Source organism: Furipterus horrens, unplaced genomic scaffold (assembly GCF_987537825.1).
Source record: "Furipterus horrens unplaced genomic scaffold, mFurHor1.1.pri manual_scaffold_6, whole genome shotgun sequence".
Taxonomy (NCBI): domain Eukaryota; kingdom Metazoa; phylum Chordata; class Mammalia; order Chiroptera; family Furipteridae; genus Furipterus; species Furipterus horrens.
In genome coordinates this window covers 180673842-180696067 of record NW_028327176.1, presented here as the reverse complement: position 1 = coordinate 180696067, position 22226 = coordinate 180673842, and the positions used below count along the sequence as shown (strand labels likewise).

At 41.3% G+C, this 22226-nt stretch overlaps 1 protein-coding gene across 1 annotated transcript in view; it reads right to left on the bottom strand.

The window, feature by feature from the left end:
• Positions 1-1538: 1538 nt before the first annotated feature.
• UST (uronyl 2-sulfotransferase) overlaps positions 1539-22226 on the bottom strand; it is a 267617-nt gene continuing 246929 nt past the window's right edge. The window contains exons 8-9 of the mRNA XM_090279955.1: positions 4383-4662; positions 1539-2772 (exon numbers count right to left, since the gene is read on the bottom strand). Of these exons, the coding sequence (XP_090136081.1) occupies positions 2673-2772; positions 4383-4662 (380 nt within the window). The 3' untranslated portion in view covers positions 1539-2672. The remainder of the gene's footprint in view (positions 2773-4382; positions 4663-22226) is intronic.

Genomic DNA, 22226 nt, shown 5'->3' with positions numbered 1-22226 from the left:
CTGGCTTCTCTTCTCATTGGAGTTTTGCTCCTGTGCTCTAACTTTTCTGCTGTAATCTGGATGTTACGGGCTGAACTGTGTCCCCACGAACTTCATATGTTGAAGTTCCAACCTCCAGTGCCTCAGAATGTGACCTTGAGAAGACAGGGCCTTCTGTGGTAATCAGGTTACAATGAGTTCTACAGAGTGAGCCTTAGGCCAATATGATGGGTGTCCCTATAACAAGAGGAAATTGGGACACAGATATGAGTGTGCACAGAGGGTGTATTTGTGAAGACACAGGGAGAAGACAGCCACGCATAGGCCAAGGAGAAGGGCCTCGGTGGAAATGAGCCCTGTGGACGCTGGGATCTCAGACTTTGGGTTCCTGAACTGTGCGAAACACACTTTGTTGTTTAAGCCGTTCAGTCTGGGGAACTTTGTTATGGCAGCTCCAGCAAACTAATACGCTGGGTTACACCATGGTGACTTGTGTGTGAAAGAAATTCATGGGTTTTCCTTAACGAACTCTTAATCTTGGTTTCAGCTAAAATAAAATAGTCTTTTCTTTTGCAGGATATTCAGAATACTTTTTTAAAAATTGTTTTTTGTCATCATATGTGAAGTACATGATTTTAGTAAAATGAACCCTCTTTATTTTTACTTGAAGGGAATTTCACAATTTTGATACACAGAACTATTTTTATGAATGGCTGTGGGTCATTATTTTGCCTTTTAAGAAATACTGCTATTCTCTATAAAATTCATTTAAAACCAAATCGCAGGTCACAGGACATTTATAAAGAACTTCAGACCAAAGAAGCAACTCCAGAGGGAGCATAGTCCAGGTTTTGTTTAGTACTTTTGCCTTTAAAGTTCACACAAAGTCAAACATCATGTGCCTGGATTACAGACCAACAAATTAAGTGATAAAGAAAGGTAACCATGTATCCATTTGCAGTCTGAGACTCAGATTCTTGCTTGAAGTAAAGCATGTTATTACCCAAACGGATTTTTCTTTCATTTAGTACCAAGATTCCTATTCTGTTCATTTACAAAGTAGTCATGTGTAGTTGGAACGTAGTGTCCAGTATCTAAAAAGCATGGAGACTCCCTCTCTCTGGGTAAGTTCCCTTGGATGTGGCAGTGAAATTTCTTAGGGACAGCATTTCTGGATCAAAACTGCTCACTTGGGAGGTTGGAAGCATCCAGCTTTTGAGGCCCCACACATCTGAGAGAGAGAGAGACCAGCAGGTGGCACGTCCTCACTTTCTCGGTCATTGCCAACATGCGGCCTTGGTCCCCACTATTAGAGGGTGACAGTTCCAGAGACACAGCCTGGCACCTATCCAACCAGTGGGCACAGCAATAAAGTCAGCAGCTGTCTAGTGATTTACATACACAACTAGATGAATGAGTGACTAGCTCAATTTTTTCAGCCAGCGCTTTTAGTGTCATCTAATTATAAGAATGAGAGTTTACAGATTTTAAAAAAAATACGTCCTTTTAAAAATGACATCTTGAAGAAAGAACTTGGCCAATTAAGGAGGCTGAGGAACTGCAGGCACTTTTATTCCAGGTATCAACAGAATGAAAAAAAAATTCAATGTATTTATATTCATTTATTTACATGGGTAATGAATAACTTAAGTAACACTTCTTCTCAAACACAGATTGCTTTTATTTCAGCTCAGCTTGTTTCGGTTGTATATATATATTTCAATTTCCATCAATGTCAAACATCATTTTTTTTTGTTCTTAAAAAAAAAAATTTACAAGCACTTTTACGGCACTCAAGGAAAATAGGCTGAAGGCTCATAATAATAATTTTCCTTTTAAAAAGCATCCATCAGACCAAAATAAAATCATTTTAATTAACTCCTTCCTGAGTAACTAAAACCTTGGAATGTGCTGAAAGGTTATAATAAATAAGGCAGTCAAAGATCAACCAGCTTAAAATGTATTTTTTAAATTAAACTATGTAAAATGTACAATATATTTCATGAAGTACAAACTGTGTTGGGCTCAGGGCCAAAGAAATGTTGTCGTGTTTGCCAAATATACTGATGAAGTGCTTTGACTCTACAGACCTAAAGGCTGTTTGTTGGTACAAAATAACATTAAGGCCCTGCAAGGAAATCAGTCAGTGTCTTTTGCTGTGATGTTACAATGATCACCGCTGACAATAAATGCCTCTGAACATGTAGGTAGAAGTGCTCCTGTGAACTTGCACTAAGAGATAAGATACATTTGTCAAATGACCAATTGTCCCGCTGTTCTGACAAGAGCAGTTAACACTTGGCCAACGCAATTGTATTTCCAGATAGTGAGATCGCACAGTGTGTAAACTAATGATCATTCTTTAAATGCAATTTCATAGAAATGGCTCACAACACACCAGGCGGCGGTTCTTGTTCTCGTTTTAAGTATGATAACTATTCTTCGGGTTGTTTTTTAAAGTGTGTCTAATGGTAGGGCCCTGGTCTCTCTAAACGGGACAAAGGATATTTCCTCTTCTCTTAGAATTGATCCCAATTCTACATGTCCCTTAATCACGTCCCTGCCCCAGGTCTTGGAGGCAGAAAGGAGGCCCACAAGTGGCCAAATGCTGGACTCTGTGCCTCTGTGCTCCCAGCCTTCACTGAACTCCTGCGGGGTGGAGCCTCCGTAATACATCTCATGATAAAGTAGCTTTAGTACACACTTGACAGGTTCCAAATGACTTGCTTTATATCTTGGCTACCGTCCAATTCTAGTGAACGAAGAAAAAACTCTAGAGAGACTTGTTGGTTTCTGAAAAGTAGAAAATGTGTAGCCTGTGTAAAGTTAGAGTCTTATTTACTATTAAGTATTCCCAGCTCACACTTTCCTCTTGAAAGGCTGGCTCTAGGGAAGAAAAAATGAAGAAGACAAAATCTGTGGTTTATATCCTGCCTGCCACCACCTCCTGCACCCGAGTTTCAGCTGGCTATATATCATTCACGCAGGAATACATGTATATTTCAGTGGGGGAGGGGGCAGTTAAAGAGGAAAACATTCCAGAAAACATAGAAATAGGTTTCTGATGATTGAATCCAGGCATCACGGATAGATGGTAACTGATGGGACTAGGATGGGGAGGAGATATTTTGGAGACCTGACATCTACTCAAGAGCACTTTGTGGGCAGACACCCTCTCATAACGTGGTTCAAACAGTCTCTTACCCAGAAGCTCTTGCTTCTTCTCTGCTTGATGTCCTAGTAAGGGTTCTCAGGAGTGAGCTGCTCCCACGAGAAATCAGACTGTAGTTTCCCTGCTGCCTGGACAGAACTCAGTACCCCTTTTCACCAAAACTAGGCACCTCTGAAGGGACTAGAAGGCAAAAGATACCAGGTGCTGTGGGACCACCCACCCCCACTCCTGACCATGGGTATGCCTGATAGTTTAAGCACAGCCTAATCAGGTTTAGCACTTCCACCACAGATTAAATGTCAGAGCTAAACTGGTTCCTGGGTATCCAGTTAAAAAACAATGCTGGGGATAGAAATATTTCATATCGGGTACAAAGGACAGGACCATATCACTTTCCCATGCCACATGACCTCCAGAGCAGATCAATCTTGCTGATACTCCTCCTCACACAGCAAATCAATTCTTTTTCCTGCAATGCTACTTTGAAACTGGACAGAATGGTGCTTGGACACGGAATGTCTCAGTGGAGCTTGCCAGGCACTTTGACCTTGAAAGGTGCTCAGGCTCTGTACTGGCTGGGGGCGTGACTGCGCCGCAAGCTGACTTGCCCCCTCAGAGATAACACGCATGCTGCTCTTTTGATGAAAGTGTCCCCTGGGACCGAGCAGAGGCAGAGTTCTACCTGGGTGGGTAGGGACCACTAACCCAGGGATGTCCTCTCTTCTGATGTCCTTATCTGTCTTACCTTCTCCTCTTAGATCTTTTTGGAGTGGATTCCCTGGTCTCTGAAGTGGTTTTGTATTCCTACCGAAATATACAAGTCTGGAAGTTTCCTACCACTGAGGTGATGTTCTTACGAGTCATTTTTACACATGGTAAGTTATTGGGCTGTGGTCTATATTCCCTGCCCCCCTTCTGTCATTATATTAGAGGGAGGGAGCTTTTTATGACAAGATGCCCTGTCATGAAGTCATCTTAGTGTACTCCAGAAGGACCCAGAGAGCCAGGAAAAACACAGAATAAAATTAAACACGTAAGACCCGCAAAACCGGGCATCTCCCAATGACCCCAACCTGTGGGAATGTCTTGTTCTTTTTAATGCGGCTGAGCATTAATTTAGTCCCTTCAGGATTTTCCTTCAACAAACAAACAAATGAACAAACGAACAAAAACACCTTTCTGGAAAAGGGAGATAAAGCCATTGGAAGCAACACAGGGCTGACACCATCACCTCTTATAAATATCTTCGAGCCATTTCTCGTCGTCCTGTTCCTCATCGCCGACGGGCTCCTCGGTCTCCAGGGGAGCTGGGATGAAGAACTGGGGCCGCAGAGGGGGCCGGCTGATGTGCGACTTCAGTCCAAACTTGCGCTTCAGCAGGTGGAACTGCTCTTTGACGTAGTGGTAGAACTCGTACTCGTACCTCATTCGCTGGTAGAGAATCTGCACAGCCTCGGGGGAGGGGACGGTCTTCCTCACGGTCACAGTCAGGTTGCCAAGTTTCCTGTGCTCTGGAAAAGAACCGAGCCGCACATGATGCTTTAGCTTCAAAGGGTTAAGGGCAAGGCCATGTACGACCCGCCTAACACTAGCAGCTCCTATGGGAGGAAACTCAACGGTCAAGGAATGGGAGGGGAAATGCATTCATAACATGCTTTGGAAAGATTTCACCATATTCTAGGGGTCAGTATCAGTGTTAGCTGACTAAGCATAAGTGACCTAACAACCTTTTCATGGGGCGCGAGCTATGTAATCTAACCACAATTCAGTTATTCACTGCAAGTCAGACATTCTTTTGAACAGCAAAATATACCCATTTTTTATCTTTTATTTCCTGATATATATGTAAAGGACTTTGCTTTCAGAAGGAAGCACAGAAAAAAGCTGTCTCATCACTTTCTAATTTTTATTTTAAAATATTGTCATCTATTGATAGTTTAACTTGATGCAAAGTCAATTTGCACTTCACTACTCCAGCCTGCAAGGCACTTGTCAAGAAAAATAAAGGACTCTTAGATTCCTTAAATACAATTTTAACTGCTCTACATTTTAAATGTTTTTTTTTTTATTGTGGTAAAATATATAACTAAAACCTGTTTAATTTTATATTAATGCTTAATAACATAAGTATGTTGTAGATATGCAAAATATATTTATATGACAAAATCTGAACAGTTTTAAAGTATACGTAGCAGTGGCATTAATCACACTCATCATGCTGTGCAACTGTCCCCACTATTGCCCCAATTCTTTCATTACTCCACACAGAAACTCTGTGCCCATTACATGTGAACCCCCTATGTCCCTCCTCTAGCTACTCTTCATTCTGTTTATGAACTTGCCTATTCCAGGTACCTCATATAAGTGTAATCACACAATATTTGCCCTTTTGTGTCAGGCTTTTTTCTCCTAGCATAATTTTTCGAAGACTCATCCACTTTGTTGTCTGCATCAGTACTCCATTCCTTTTTATGGCTAAACAATATTCCATTGTATGGATATACCACAGTTTATCCATTTATCCATTGGTGGGCAATTGGGTTTTTTTCTACTTTTTGGTTATTATGAAGAGTTCTGCTATGATCATTTGTGCGCAAGCATTTGTTTAAGTCAGTGACAGAAACCAATACAATCTTCATGATTTGAAGAGTTTCTCAATTCCAGGAAACTTTTTCTTGGATGTTTATGTAGCTTGAACTTGTAATTATGTGACCTGAGATCTACAGAATTTGGGAAAAGTCAACCTCCTTGCAATGACCAGCATCTGAACTTAGTAGTGTTCTCCCTCAAGCCATTTCTGGCTATTCCACTTGGATCCCCTTACACAGACTTATGTTATCCAAATTTCATAAGGTAATGAAAGATAGCTAATAAGATTTATATTTGATATCCCAAGTGGCCTTTCCAACCACATTTTAACTGCACATCACCTCAGTATCTTGATGAAAATCTCTTGGCTACTTGGCAGTACTAGTCAGAACAACACTAGGAGACTAGTCCTGTGTTTGCTAGAAAACGCTGCAGATTAGGACAGATTTTTAGGGTAAGAGTAAAGGGAAAATTTTCATTTGTGGCAATAAGACAAAGTTTTGAAAGATTTCTTTTTTAGATAACAACAATTGCCAAGTGTATTTCAGTTACCCCGGTCCTCCTTACTCTTCTTAGGCTCCTCCCTAAATTTCCTGTCTAAACATGAGGGATGGTGATAGCTAGTCCAGAGGAGTCTTATGAAAGCTAATTTTTCACTAAGCTCTAGCTTGCACAAATATTCAATTCCTGCTTCATTCATACACCTCCTCTTTCTCTCCATCTCGCTCTCAGTCTGCCTTCCCATTTCTTCATCGTCAACCTCTCCTTCTCAACTGGCTCCTTTCCACGAACATTCAAACGTGCTCAAGTCTCTCCTTTGTTCAATAAAATTCTTATCTCCATGCCCCCTTTCATAGTTTACCTTCTTTTTCTCCTCTCCATCACAGCCGAACTTCTTAAAGAGTTGCATGAATTTGTTATCATGAAATTTCAACTTATACACAATGATTGAACTGATCAAAACCTGGTTTGTGTTCTCCCTCAATACTTCATTCAAATGACTCTTGCTTCCTGTCTGATAATTCAGTGAGTATTTCTCATGCCTCCCATTGCTTCTTAGCATGGCCTCACAGCACTGCAGGCCACTTCCTCCATTTTGAAACCCTCTCTTCTGTGATATCTGCATCAGCTTTTCCCTGGTTATCCTGGTCTCCTTCTGACCACCCACCCCTGTTCTCCACACCCAAACCTCTGTTCCTGCCCACCCTTCAAATCCCCAGGATTCTGGTCTAGCCTTCCTCCTTTCTCCCTTCCTTACTCTTTGGGTGGTATCATCCAACCCTCTACCTTTCAGTTTTCATGCCACTGTGGACACAAAACCAAAAGTTTATATGAAATAATTATAGCTCTTTGGTCCTTTATTTTCTTTGAACAGACCTGGCAAATTCAATAGGAAGGTTAATGATGTTGCCAGAGGGTTAGGTCATGGTCAGGAACAGGTGTTATTTTGTGACAGGAGGAGCAGAGATTCAGATTCAACCAACACTGGCAGTGAACACCTTTTATGAGTTTGGATTATGCCCATCTGAATGTTATTCTATTTAACATTCCCAATAACCCTGGGAGGTGTCATGACCCCGTCTTTTGCAGATGGGGAGATAAAAGCTCTGGAAGAGTAAATGACTTAGCCAAGGTTACACAGCTGGTAAGTAAGCAGCGGAGTTGGAATCTGAGCCTGAATTTGCCTTGTGTTGAGGTTTCCACTCACTGAGTACTGGGTCATAACCAGTGAAGCTTTCATGAGCCTGTAGAAAATGATCAACTTCATATGAAAAGACTAGAGGGCAGTTTGCCTTGTAGTGTTAGTAACTTTAAAAATCACATTTTGAAGACATATGGTTATATGTCTTGCTGTACACTAATCAGTGCTATGGAAAAGTCATTCCACTGCTAAGTGCTTTTGTAAAATGCCAGACTTTCCCTCCAAACAAAACAAAACTACGTGAACTATGGAATCAGTCTCTCTCCACATTGCTATAATAGCAGTTCTAGAGGAAGTTGTTAGGTTTTTTTTTTTTTTTTTTTTTTTTGAGACTGTTGTTATTTCAGCCACAAAACAATCATGCTTTAAAGGTCCATACTCGTTATTAGCATCCTTTGGGAAGGGAAGTAGCTCTTGTTAGGTGAACGCATTCTATAGAATGTAACTATTGACAAGTGAAGACCTCAGCCCACGAGCACCTTTTGAAATTAGTGGGAACGGAGAGATGAGTTCAAAGGGCTCATGTCTCTTGTGTGCACTGGTGAACAGTTCAAAAGGAAGAGACAAAAACAGAGCGCCTTCCATTAAGGAAGGGAAGGCAAGCCTACAGCCTGAGACCTGACTGGCACACGGCATGATTTGGCCTGTGCAATATAGTTTTAGAAATTCACTTTGTTGTCGTAAGACTTGGTCTATTTCACATGGAAGTCTGGATTTCTGGCTTCTCTCAAAGTGAGGCCATATTCTTCTGGAGCTGAATATGGCTGTCCCCCAGAGACAGGCCAGGTCTCTCCATTGTGTCTCAGATGCTAAAGGCCAATTCATTCTTCTATGTTACCTAGCCTGGCTGCTAAATAAATGTGAGTCTTATGCTTCTGCTTGAAAGGTTTTGAAATTCTGGGGTTTCATAAACCAGGAAGCAAGTGCTTTGTGTAAAAATTAAGGCTCCAATTAGACCTCACTTCTGTGTCCAACGTAACCTTTCTTTTTTGCAAATATCTATTGAATAACTTTTCAGTGTGGGCACAAGAGTTATAAGCAGTGAGTGGGACATGAGCTTCATCATCATTGGCATTTTTGAGGACTCTGAGAGAGCTAACATGCATTTCATCGTTATTATAATGATTTTACAGATGTGATACTGGAATTTAGTAACCTCCTAAGGTCACACATCTGGTAAGTGGAGAAGCCAGAAGTTGAGTCTGAAACGGTCTGACTACTGCACTCAATCTCTTTACCCTTCCTATCGCTTATGGTTGGATGGAGCTCACGCTCTAAGGGCAGAACCCCTCTTCCCAACCCAGTCACCACGGGGCAGACAGGGCATTTCACTCTGGCTGCTTTGATAGCATCCACATTCCCTCTCCTTCATTAGAAATTCCTAGTGTGGAGACCAAATCGAAAGGACTTGTCTTAAATACTCCGCGTGGCATTGGGGCTTTTATAACCACTCTTCGACTATTTGATCACGTAGCTCTGTGGTGCGTGTATGTCTGAGAGAACAGGGCAGGTTCCTGTATTTTTAACCAAAAGATAGAAAATGTTTAGGAGGCCTCTGAGGCACGTTCAAACTTCTGAAAATTGTTCCCTAGATTTTTTTTTTCCGTTAACATCCCCACCAGTTTCATCTAGCTGTTCTAATGAAGCTCGTTATGCTGAGAGCGTTCGGGATAGGGCTGATGCCCCATTCATCTTTGTACATCCACAGCTCAGCACCTGGAGAAACACAGCCCCCTCTGTACATGCTGGTTACGTGAATGAAAGAAACCGACAGAAGGAAAAGAGTGCTGTCAGACCCAAAGAAGGCTTGGCTGTGTCTGGGAGGTGCAGACATAGCCAAATGGGGACAAAGGCAATATCGGAATGTGCTGAATAGAAAATTCCCAAGAGACCCATGAATGTGGGGTCTACCCTGCCATCTGGGATTTTTTCAGCTCCCACTGAGGTCTATAAATTCCAGTGTTTAGCTTTGTGGTGTTGGCTATGTCAGGTGTTTCTGTCTCCTGTTCTTTAATTAATAAGCACATTTTGGCAAAGAGAAGCTGTGGTTTCAGGATGCTTTTAATTTGTTTCATTTTTCTTATATAACATTAGAAATTGGCCAAAGAAACCCTTAATTATTTTCACGATAATTGCAGAAAATTTCCTCAAAGTAGGCACACTGGTTTTGAGCTGTGAAATGATCAGAAGGGAAAGCAAACAAACAAACAAAAACCAACCTCTGACCTTTCTATTTGAATAGCAAATAAAGATTGTTTTTCCACATGGACATGTCCGAAGTCAGCTGTAGCGTCAGGACTGTGTGAGAACAGATTCTTCGAGGCTTCCAGGCTCTGTCCTCTCCCTGAGGAGCAGAGGCCTCACAGAGTCACAAGGACCCCGAATGGGGATCCTTTTTATATTTTTGACCCTCACCCAACAACATAAAAGTCTGTAATTAGTCGTCCAATGCTGGTAGAGAAAGAGAAGAGGTCATTAGGGAGACTTTTGAGTTGGGTCAGTTTTCTGCATTTAAAGATTGTGGTAGAAACAGGTCACCCACCTCCCATCCATCAGAGTAGCACCCCCTTAATTTGCATAGAGCTCCCTGGACTGATGTGTTTTCACTTCATATACCCCCTTGATTATCTCCCACAGTCCTCAAGGTCACAAGACTGGTTCAAGGTTGCATGGCCTGTTAGTGACAACCCTAAGACTGGAAAGTGGGTGTTCTGATTCCCAGTCTAGCACTTTTTTGCTACAAATTGAGTGGAAAGCTATAACCACCCACCTCCCCTTGTCCTGTGTGTATTCTGGCAGTAAGGGGATTGGCCGAAAAGAAGGGCCTGAGTGTTCTAAGTCAAGGGGAATGCTTTGGTAAGTCTGGGAGGATCTGGTGAAAAAGTGCAAGCCAGCAAAAATGTTTTCAGACTGAAAGGAACTGTGTCTTATTCATTTTTAGTTCCCCAGCACCCAGCTCCTGGCACATAACAACCTTCTATAAAGGTTTGTTGATTTGAAACCTGTATGTTAAATCCATCTGTTAAGTCTGGATTAACCCAAAGAGCCACTTCTGGTGTTGTCCATATAGATTTTGTTTTTACTAAATTCTTTCCAGAGTTGAGGGTCCTTCCTGAGCAATCTTTCCATTTCCAGGAATTACATTTCTTTCAGGTAGGCTGATACAGGAGTTTAGGAGCATACGTTGCTGTGGACAGGTAGTAGTATTTGTTTTTCTCAGCTGTTTCATTGGAGAGCACTATATTATGGCAACAGGTCACTTATATGTACTTAACAAAGCTTAAGAAATACTGTGATAAGGGACATTTGCCACAAGCATAAGTACATATGTAGTAAGACATAATATACACTGTGACCTTACAGCTACAGAATTTATGTCACGTGTGCTCTTTACTGCAGCCATTCACTCAAGAAATCCGAACAAGGTTGGGGCCAAAAGGTATCTGTGTGACCTAGTAATACTGTTCAATTACTGAGAGTGCCATCATTCTGGGTATTTTTAAGTGCTACTTCTCCATTAGCAAAATAAAATGTTTCACTAAGAAGTAACACATTCATTCAGGTCACATGCACATGACCCAGGCGGCAAGGACTTTGCTATGGGTGTAGTTTATTTAAACTGTGGTTCTACAGCATCTTTGAACGCTTCCTGGTGAAAGAACTTAGGCCAAGACATGGGTGGAATCCTCAGAAAGCTGGTGTCCCAGGGGAGGGACTACAAAGGAAGAGTTCTACGGTGTCCTTGCAAACACACCTTTGCTCAGCACCAAGCACACCCACCTGCACAGAATGCACTTGCCAGAGGAAGGCGTGCAGGCTCTGGTGCTCAGCGCTCCTCCAAGCAAATACTGGGAGTTTAACTTTTGAAGTGGTGTTTAATGTCATTTACCAGCAAGCAGTTTGTATGCAATACTGAGCAGTGACAAGCTCAATGCGGTCTCAAGCAGAGGCCATGAACGAAGTTGGCTTTACTGCCCAAGATCTGAGCATTTTTGCAAAAGTGGAGGCACTTTCTACTTCTGCGGCACTGACCTTATATTGGGACTGGTTCATAATTTTCCGAACTCTTCAAAGTCCCTTTAATGTAAATAAGAAGGAAATCACAGACCTGCCCCACGAAGTCCCCCTTCTCACCTCTCTTCATCTGTCCAACATGCATAATGGAAAAACGATGTAGCCCTGGCTCTGGGTCAAAGTAAACAATCTGGAAACACTGTGTAAACCCAGCTGCCGCACTGGAGGACAGAGGCCCCACTTTACGACCTTCGAGATGGTTAACCATATGCAAAATAACAAAACCTCAGCACCAGCTTGCAGTCTATGCTGGTGCTGGGCTGGATTTGGCATTCCTTCCCTTGATCTAAGGGAACGCACACTCCACACCGACCAAGCCCCCTGCCCCCAACGATCCAGGCTTGTTTGAACCTGGTCCAGCAGAGATTATGTGCAAGAAATGAATACAAGTTGAATAACAACCAGAAATGGGGCCAAATTTTACCACTGGAGAAAAAAATAAGCCTCATCCAAAGATAGGCATCAGCTCTTCAGCTTCAGGGGCACCGAGTGGGGATCGGCCAAGAGGCCTCGCTGTTTTAAAAATCACTGTCTAAAAACCTGTGGTTTCCTAATCCCGGGTTAGGTTACATCCAGAAGTTTCTAGCACACAAGGGACGAGGCATTCTTTCTCAGGTGACAGGTGGGAGGAAAGTCCAGGACAGGTGGAGTGGGGCTGGGGCCTGAGTGAGTGGGCAGGAAGCAGAGTCAGTTCGCATCCCAGGGCCACTCCTGCGGAGTCCCATCCCCCGCTGGCTGCTCCCAAAACCGTGTGGACACGATGCCTGTCACAGATAGAGTACACTCACTTCCTGAATTATACAGGGAGGCCACACAGTTCAAACACACGCCGCTCCCCGGCAGCCGCCGCCACCGGAAATGAATGTGTGTCACTGTGGCTCGCAGCGACGTGCAGGGCTGCCAGGGCCAGCGTTTGATTCGCCACTGGATGATCGATGGCATGTTAAGGCCAGCTTCTTGGAGGTATGGCAATTAGGGGAGAAAAGAACAAAAAGCGCTTCATGGCTGACCTGGTGCTTGGGGTTGGTAAAGTAAACAGAGGTATTTCCCCCTTCTTTTTTTTACAATCTTCTTTTCAGATCTGGAAATATAATTTAAAAATAAATCAAGCTCACTTTGAATTTCAAGAGAACCTTTTCTCTGTGTAGTCGAGTGAAAGTTACATGATTTACTTTTTTTTTTTTTTAATGCTTGAAAGTGCTAGGCTCCTTTGATGCAAGAGAATGAAGCCTTTATAATGCTCCCAATTTGCTTTGATTTTTGGAAGCATGAACATGATGTAAGGAACCCGCGATTGACCTGTGGGGAGTTAGGGAGGTCAGGAGGGCCCTTAAAGGCCAAGACACTGTCCCTTTGGAAGGGCAGCTGGCAGCCAGCCCTGCAAGGAAGTACCGTGCAAAGGCAGATCCCAACCTCATCAAATCCTGAGATGGGGGCTCCCCACCGGAGGGGCTTCTGAGTTGTTGCCGGGGCAATCCAGCTCCGCACTACTTATCCTCATGCCCAAATTGCTGGGGGTTGGGGGTGGCAATGAGATATTTTCTTGCCCGTCCTCCCCTTGCTCATTCATCAGCTCTGCACTGAGCACCAAGCATAATTCCAGGGAATAAGAAAACTGCTAAGAGCTGCCAAACAGGCTTCCTCCTTAAAGAGGACGCATGAACATCAAAGAGAAACAAATGCACGATGATCTCTCCAATCACTCTCCCGGCAACGCATAACCCGGGCTTCTCTCCTAGGAGCGCATCAGAGGACAGGCGCGGACCACAAAGGGGCGGGTGATGAGGGCTGCCTTCTGTGCCCTTCGGTGGGGCCAGATGAACACCGTTCCAGACAAACCGAACGTGCAACAAATCACCCGGGCAGCTGACGCTGCAGCGCTCTGGAACCTGCATTTTTAATTGGCTGGTTCTGGTGCAGGAGCTGTCCAATCATGCTCGGGTCCTAACTTAGACTTCAACGAGAGAATAATAACCTCCTATTAGCATTATTTATCAGCAGGGTGTGAAGAGGCACCAGAGCTCATCCACTGCTGTTCAGACACTCATGCGCTGGGAGTCATCAGCTCCCTAGGTTTGGCTCCTGGGATCACACTGCTGAGACCCACCACCGTCACTCTGGACACTTCACAGATGGTGACATGCCCATAGGACAGTTCTTTGCCTCATTTTTTTATGCTACTCTATTATTTTTTCTCCAAGGTTTCAAGTAGATTGAGCTACCTATCTAATTATGTACAGGGTCATCATTAAGCTCTTGGGCAGTTTATAAGCTTTTAGCTGGTAAGTCTTGATTCTTAGGAAAGTAACAACCTTTTTTGGTTATGATTCATATAAACATGTTCATACCCTATATATAGATGATCTGTTTTTTGGGAAAAGATTAAGAAGATAAAATTACTTTAAGTTGAGCCACATTTATTACTGTAGCAATGTATTTCGTTCTAGTTTTTTTTTTTTAATTTATGTACGTGAATTATAAAAATAGATCTCTGCTATACTTTTTCTTTAGTTTTATATTCTTTTAAAACTGAACTGATAGCAAGCATTTTCCTATGGCATTAATTATTCCAAGTCATACTTTGCAATGTGTCTTAATGTGTTCTGTTTGATGGCTGCCTGACAGGTCACACAGCCAGTTTGCTGCTGTTAGATAGTTGAGTTGTTCTGCAGTTTCTATGACTCTAGATAATATGAGATAAACATCCTTGTTCATAAGTGATCATATGCCTTTTTGCTCGTCTCCCTAAGATAAATGGCAACTTTAGATACTGAGTGCCGCTGACTTCTTTGCACAGCCGATAAGGTTATCAGTTTTGACAGTTTTAAGATAACATTACTTTCTTTTGTCAGAGGTCCTGAAATTTGTGCAATCCAATTTTCCTAAATTTTAAGACATTTTCTTAAATGCTACATGATGTTAACCTAACTTTAATCTAATTTACCAAATCTTTAACATGCATGGGGCTTTTGAAGATCCTATACCTACTGTCTGCGGTACTTCACCTTATATGGGGATATGGTTGCTTGTAAAACTTCTAGTGCACAAAAATTTTAGTAAATTATACCATGTGATGACAATAATGACAGTGATTAAATAGTTCCTCATTCTTGTATTCTATGAATGGGGTACACAGAACTGGCTACCACAGCACCTAGGTTTTCCTTTGTTTTATAGTTCATTCTAGATGCATTTGTTAAAATAGAATATAGTCCATTGCATTGTTCTGGTTGTTTCAATATTATATTTATCACAATGATCAGTCGTGATGAGAGATCCAATTGCAAGTCCCAAGAACCAGCAGCACGGATGCTGTCTCTGGAATGTTAAACATGATTCTGATAAATGTTTGAAGGGCTTTGATGAAGTAGCTGTTCATGGAGTACAGACATATAGATAAGAAAGATATTTAACCTTTTGCCCAGGCATTAAGAAGTTTAGTTATTAACAGGTGCTACTCAAAATAACCATTCCCAAGTCAGGAAAGTGTGAAATGAAGTTCCAAGGATGCTGTCACTTCCATGGGGAGGGTTTGTAATGTTACTTTAAAATTAAAATTTACTTTATCTGGCTATCTACAGGACACTGGTAGTACCAAATTTCAGGAGGTTATAAATTAACAGCCCCACCTCCCCCGTCTCTCCCTGTTAGATGATTGCCAACCACACATTCTGTAAAACATTGTGTATATCTAAGGGCACAGCCACATTGCTTTTCTTTAAGCAAAAACCCTAAGAAGAATACTGAGATGAAACTGCAACCTGTCCATTTATATGGGAGGTCTAATTGTTTGCTCAAAGAAAGTTTGAAATTGACAGACTAATGCCAGTTGACGCCCGGGCGCCATGACTACTGCTTCAGAGGACAGTAGTAAATGTTTGATATGCACATTTAAATACTGTAAAAATGTTACCAATATATTAACCTTTACAAATGTAAAGTGGGAATCAAAAATAAAGTTTTTTTCACAATACATTTTGAAAAGTTTGGTTGTGGTATAAACTTGTGTTTGGGACTGGAACTGCTGGGCCCTCTGAAAGATCATAGGGCAACAGAAGTTGCAAGTTTCTAAGGGAAATTATTTAAATGATTAATTGCCTTTGGGCAGCAGTTCCGATAAAAGAAATGGGGGTAGGTAGAATAGAAAGAGAAATGGAGGATGGGTGTTATATTAAGATAGAATAGAAATCTAACGTCCTCTGATGAGAAAAATTAAGCTCTTTTATTCTTTGGATATATGAAAGAAAAAAGTGGGGGAAGCATTGACAGGTCAACAGCAGGTTATATGGGAAGGCTTTTGGGGTGATGTCTTGGCTGTGAGAAGCTGCAGAAACCTGCATATGATGGGAGATTGAGGGAGAGGACAGATTGTCAGGAAAATTTTTACGCCATGCAAGCTAGAAAGTGTACAGTTGTGCACCAGCCTTCTTCTTAGATAAGATGGGGGTGAGGAGTTACTTAAAAAGAAAAGTCTCCTGGTATTGGAAAGACCATGCTGTGGCTTAGAAGCAACCAAGAAAGAGGAGCTACTGTTCTTCAAAAATGTGCTCATAGTATATCATAGCATATCATTAGGTTCTATCAAGATTGGTTCACTTTAGAAACAGTTGTAAAGACAGGTCATGGAGGGGACAGGCAAAAAGGATAATTTGAAGGACATTCAAGACATTCTTTAAAAATATTTTCAAAGGATGGAAAAAAATCAGATATTTGAAGACGAAAAGTCAACAAACAGAGGAGCTATAACCCATTACATTTCAATTTTATTGGGGCATGAAATGAAGTCTCATGATGTTCTAAAAACAAGAACTTAACTGCATAAAACTGAATAAGTGGATTGGCATTCAATCCATACCGTATTTAAATTTTTTATTTTATATAATAATAGAGACTGGTTAGTGATGTCACAGAAGTCTTTAAATCATACACAGAAAAACATTTTTAAAATTCCAAATTGCTCCTCCAATCTAGCAAAACTATACGCAGACAGGCTAGTTGATTTATGACTTTCCAGTGACATTTACTCTCTAATGGCTTTCACCAAATGGTTTATTTACTTGGTCTATGCTGAGGTAACCTCCTGGCTGGCCTGTCTGCAATCTTACCACTCAGAGTCTCAGGGACTGAGTCTCCTCACTAACTCATCTCTTGAGTTTCTCTGGGGACTGTGGGTTCTCACACAGAGAAATTAGGAGTCCTAGGTTCAGTTTTAAAATGTCCCTCCTCTCCTGTCAGTTCCTTTGGAGAAAAGAGAAAACCATTGACAATTTCTGACCCACTCAATCATGTAAGGTGGCCAAGGTGCCAGGCTTTGGCAAAAGGCTGCTTATTTCAAGTCTTCGCTAGTTCTGTGGTTCTGTTTCTCCTTTTTCCTTGTATTCATTCACCAACTTCCTCTCACAGATTCAAAATGGCTCTACTGAATGTCACCTAAAATAGGAGGTTTTTAAAAATAAGACCTGCACGAAGTCATTAGCGTTCCCAGTGAGTACTGGTGTGCCCTCTGGCCCCAGCATGCAAGATGTACACAGCATCCAGAATAGCAAGAGTCTATAAAGACAAGGCCAGTGTACACGTGACCTCCTTTTGCTCTGAGCTGAAGGAGACGGTGTGGTTGAATATCAAAGGCAGTGGAACACGTGAACAGGAATAGCAGGTCCTCCTTGAAAACTTTCATCCCACCTCTATCAAAAAAGAGGCAATCTTAACTTAATGATACTTAACTCAGTCATCACGTCTTGGGTTTACTTGGGACAAAAGCAGGGCCCGGACCGTTGACTACAAGTGAGGGTGAATGACAGTTGTCGGGCTCTTCTTTGGGTAGATTTAATCCCTTTCTCTTTTCTAGTGTTGCAAAGCTGTCTGGAGCAGAGTCACTTGTCTTTGTTTCCTTCTCTTTTTATCCCATAAAGTCCAAAGCATCAGAGAGTCAGGGGCGTGTGCTGGGCATGGTGGGGATGGGCTGAGGGCAGGGTATGAACTCACTTCTCCCAAATTCTGGGGTTCCCTGGGCAGGAGTGATACATCATGGGATGCGAGCCATCAATCCCCTTCTCTCGAGTTCATGACAGTGATGACAGCCGGACTCAGACTGACAGTTCTCAGCCTGTTTCTGGCCACCATGACTGGTTGTCCAAATGGGCACAGACATAGCCCCAATTCTTGCACTTTTTGGCTGAAGGCTTTTAGACTATCATGCTCGCTGTGTATTTCGTGAGGTGTTTCAATTCAATTCTTCAATAAGTTGATGGTTGCAACTGAGAATTAGTTTCCCATTCCATTAGTTCATCTCCTGACTGGATGGTTATATGAATGACTATTTTTACCTAATGGACAATAAATACATTGACACATACTGTCAAATAGCTGAAATCAGTTGACATCTAAGCTTATACCTTATGGCAGCAGACAGTGAATACATTATTTCCATAATTGCTGTGGAACGCACCCCGCCACACACACACACACACGAATGGGGCTACAGATACAAAGGCCAACAGAGGACATAGTTTAAGAATGTTAGAATTTCTAAGAGAAAAAGATATGACCCTGAACATGAGCAAGGGATGTTCTCAGGCTTATTGATATTCACAGCATTAATCATATCATCTCAATGGTATTCATAAGTAAAAAGAGTTTTGTGAAAATATTTGAAAGTCAATAATTCTCTTTAATAGACTGACAAGACTGAATTAATACTGAATTGATTTTATTACCTGGTCATCATTTATTTCTGGTAGATTATATATTTCAATAAATGACTTTAAAAATAAATGTTACTGAATGCCAACTCATTATAATTTTAACAGTGAATACATCACAGAATATTCTTTTTCCTAAACAACTAGAATAATGGTGATAGGACCCTTAAAAAATTTTTTTAAAAGTGCTTGTTAATCACCTTTTTGTCCTATATGATAAATTATGTATTCTAAGAATGTTTAAGACTTTGCAGCAGCTAGACTGGAAAGGATTCCTATTTTTGCTTTGCTATTTTAGAAAAATAAGCATTTTTCCTCAGATTGTTTGCTTTCTTAAATTCCATTCCCCGAGTCATTAAAATCCTTATGAAAGCCAAAGTTGTTGATGTGACGAAAACAAATGGCTTTACTGTTAACCAGACAGAGTCTTTGTGAGCACTTTATTGAAGAAGTCAATTTTAATCACTTCAACTATTAAAGGCTTTCTCCCAGGAAAAAATAAACAAAGTAACATATCTAGAATATCAATGAACATCCTCGCAACAGATCTTCTAAGCTTCCTAGAAACACTGGGTTCTTAAGAGTTTAGCTAAATAAAAGTTCCTAGAATCTGAGGTCTTATTAACTGCCCTATCCCTCTCATACCTTCCTCTTTCCGATTTTGCTTTTTATATGAAGAGGCAGTAGAATAAGATGGCTAAGAGTACGGGGTGTTGGAAATCTGCCTGGTGGGTTTGAGGGTTTGAGTGTGCTTCTGTCAATGACCAGTTTATCGACCCAGGAAAGTTCTGAATCCTCTCTAATGTCAGCTACTACACCTGGAAATGCCATTCTTTATAAAACAGACATAACAACAGTTTCTACCTCACAGGGTTGTTATCAGGATGAACTGAAATATCCAAAGAGCTTAAAAAGTGCCTGGGACACAATAACTTCCCAATAAGTGGAAACTATAACAACAATAATATTATTGTTATCTTTCTCAAAATCTGTCCTCTCAGAACATTAGTATTCTGCCACTAAAATGAAAAATGCTGATCTTTCCAATGGAGACAAAATAATTTAAGTTTAAATGTAATTGAAATGTAGTGGATAAACTATACCTCCTGCAATTACAGATATCCAGACTCCAAGATGCTTTGCTCCTTTAAAACTTTAAGAACTGATGATTCAGTGAAAGTAAAGATTCATATCTTATTTCATATTTGTGTACATTTCTAGATAGACTTTCCCCACCTACATATTCACTAGCTTTATAACTTTCTTGATATGCCTCTTGCTTGCTAATACCACACAACAGAGAATAGATTCTATAATGCTTTAAATGTCAGAAATACAATTTGGGTGTTTCATATATTTTTCTCTACCCATAGTTCCATTTGGATAAGGGCAATGTTTTTTATATTCATTTTCACTTCTGTTGCATATTGTCTGAGCTGGGAAAATAAAAGCTTTCAAATGATAATTCATGACAAGAGCATCTAAAACAGTCTTTTTTTCTTAAAGAGAAAAAGTAAAGTTTTATAAGAAACTCTCCCCAAACCATCCCTAGAACAGATGGGAAGCGTAGGGGTGTACAATGAGATGGTTGAGATGTGAAGGACAAACCATGGCCCCGCTCAGATCAGGAGTTGTGCCATTCAGTCCTCTGCCCAGTTCCGGTTTACGTAATTTGGCTCAAGCCAATTCAGACTCCTTCCTTATGGCATAAAAGTGCTATTTAACTAAATAATGAAATACAAAGAGAATCCATTGGAGATTGGGGGTCAAAAAACCCAACAACACTCAGGAATTAGTGTTAGGAAAATCTGGTCCACTTCTTGGTCTTTTTCTTTTCTGCATTGGCTTCTCCATTTTTTCCAGAATATTCACCACTACTGCTTTGTGGAGGCCCCCAAGGGGTGCAGGGGAGGTGCCTGACTTTCTGGGCCTTTTCTGGTCAGCTGAATACCCCCCGTCCCTAGGGCTGACCACAGCGTGGTTGAAGGCGGTTTGGGAGTTATCTAGTCTCGATAACGTTAAGTGTTTCTCCATGACCATGGCTGTGCGAGATCTATTGCTCAATGTGAAATGGAGATTTCATTGACAATTAAACATGAAGTTTCCTGGACACTAAGTCCCAGCTTGTGAGATCCATAATCCACTGTGGAGACTTACGGTCTCTGTCTGGTGTGGTCCTCACTCTTACCATCATGCCCAATAGCATCATCTTTCCCTGGGCCACCTGCCTCATCTGTGTCTCCACACTGCAGCCACCTCATGTGCCCAGAGTTTGGTTTGCTTTGCCCCTTCTGTCCCAGTTGCCATCCCAGCCTGGCAGAACCACCTGCCTAGCTGTTGTCCTGGCTCAGCTCCTTGACTTGTGGGCCTTTACAAACACTCCAAACGAAGTGGAAAAGAATTAGGAAGAGACGGTCAAGTAGTCACCCAACAGTCCAAGTCAAATGGAAGAAAATGTGAACCAGTCCAACTTCACATTCCATTTTCCCACATCGCCTGACTCTCAACATTTTTGTACAATTGATCATCACTTTTAGAAAACTCAGAATCAATTTATGTCTACCAGAGGTGTATTTTTGCCACTTAATTTTGAAGGAGTTTTGAAAATATACTTTATTGAAAAATATCAACAAAGCCTAAACTTCACTCCTGGAAAGTCTTGGTGTTTACCTCTCAGAAAGAATCCTCATCAGCCAAGAGGAAAAGTAAATAGGGAAATGTCATTTTAACATTCCTTTAGAATTGTGCTATGGAACATGGGGGAGGTTGAGGAGAATTTGGAGTGTCCACACCTACAAACCTAACAAATCAATGACCTCAAGATATCAGAGCATAAAGACTTTATCAAGTGCCACCTGTAATCACTCAATAAAAAACATATAAAGGGTGCATATTTAAACATATTTAAACCTGCGTCCCTGACATGAAAAGAGTTGCACAGTTCACATCTGGTTTGGCTAAACTGTGATACTGACATTTAATCTTAATGCTCTCATGACTTGTGGGGAGGAAGGCAAGTCAGTTTCTGCAGAGTTAAGTCAGTTTGTTTTCAGGTTAAGGAGGGTCATGGTGCAATAGAAAAGATCTATGAGCTGCCCTCATATAATTAAACCATCTTAAGTAGCTGCATGATTGTCCCAAATGATGAAGAATTCAGACCCGGGAAGCCGATTCCTGCCCTTATGGTGTTTATGCCATAGTTCATATGACAAGATAAAAATTTCAAGACTATTAAAGAGTTAAGTAGAGTCATTGAATTTTAGTATTTCAGGGCTAGAAACCTTCACAGGAGTTCACAGCTCCTATATACTTCCAGAAAAGGCTGTGTGTGCATGTATGTAACTAGAGATGAATTTTAAAAGGATCATTGGTTAGAATTTGGTAGGCAAGTTGTGAAATCCAAAGGAGAGTTGCTGGTGAGAGGTTGGAAGTCTTCAGGGAGAGAGGCTGGCCAAGATAAAATGTTGAACCCTGGATTGCAGCTGCATGGGTCTGTGCTGCCCCCTAGAGAGTGACATTCTTCATTTACTCGGGGGAGCCAATGTTGCTGCGCATGCAGAAAAGTACACAGAAGAGAGGGGATCGAGCTGTGTGTGATTCTAGCAATGCCCATAGTGTTCTGGTGGACATTGTTTCTGCTTCTCTCTTGCACATGTAATTTTTATCTGACTATTCAATTAGTAATCCTACCACCTAGGAAGATGACTGATGAGTATGAACACTTTGAGATATTTCAACCTCATTATATTGCTGTGCTTATATAATTTTTCTAATTAAAATTGGTATCATATTGTAAATCCTATTAGCTATCCCTTTCTCCCACACTTCATGTCCCATCATATTTTGCGCAATTGCTTATGTTTTAAATGCTTTTGAAACACAATCTTCATAATTCAGTGTATCTTATTCTTCAAACTGATGTGCCAAAATGTATTCAACCATTTTCCTATTTGGTAAATAGTTAAGTCCATTTTGCTTTGCAATTGTTAACTAGACTGTGAAGAACATC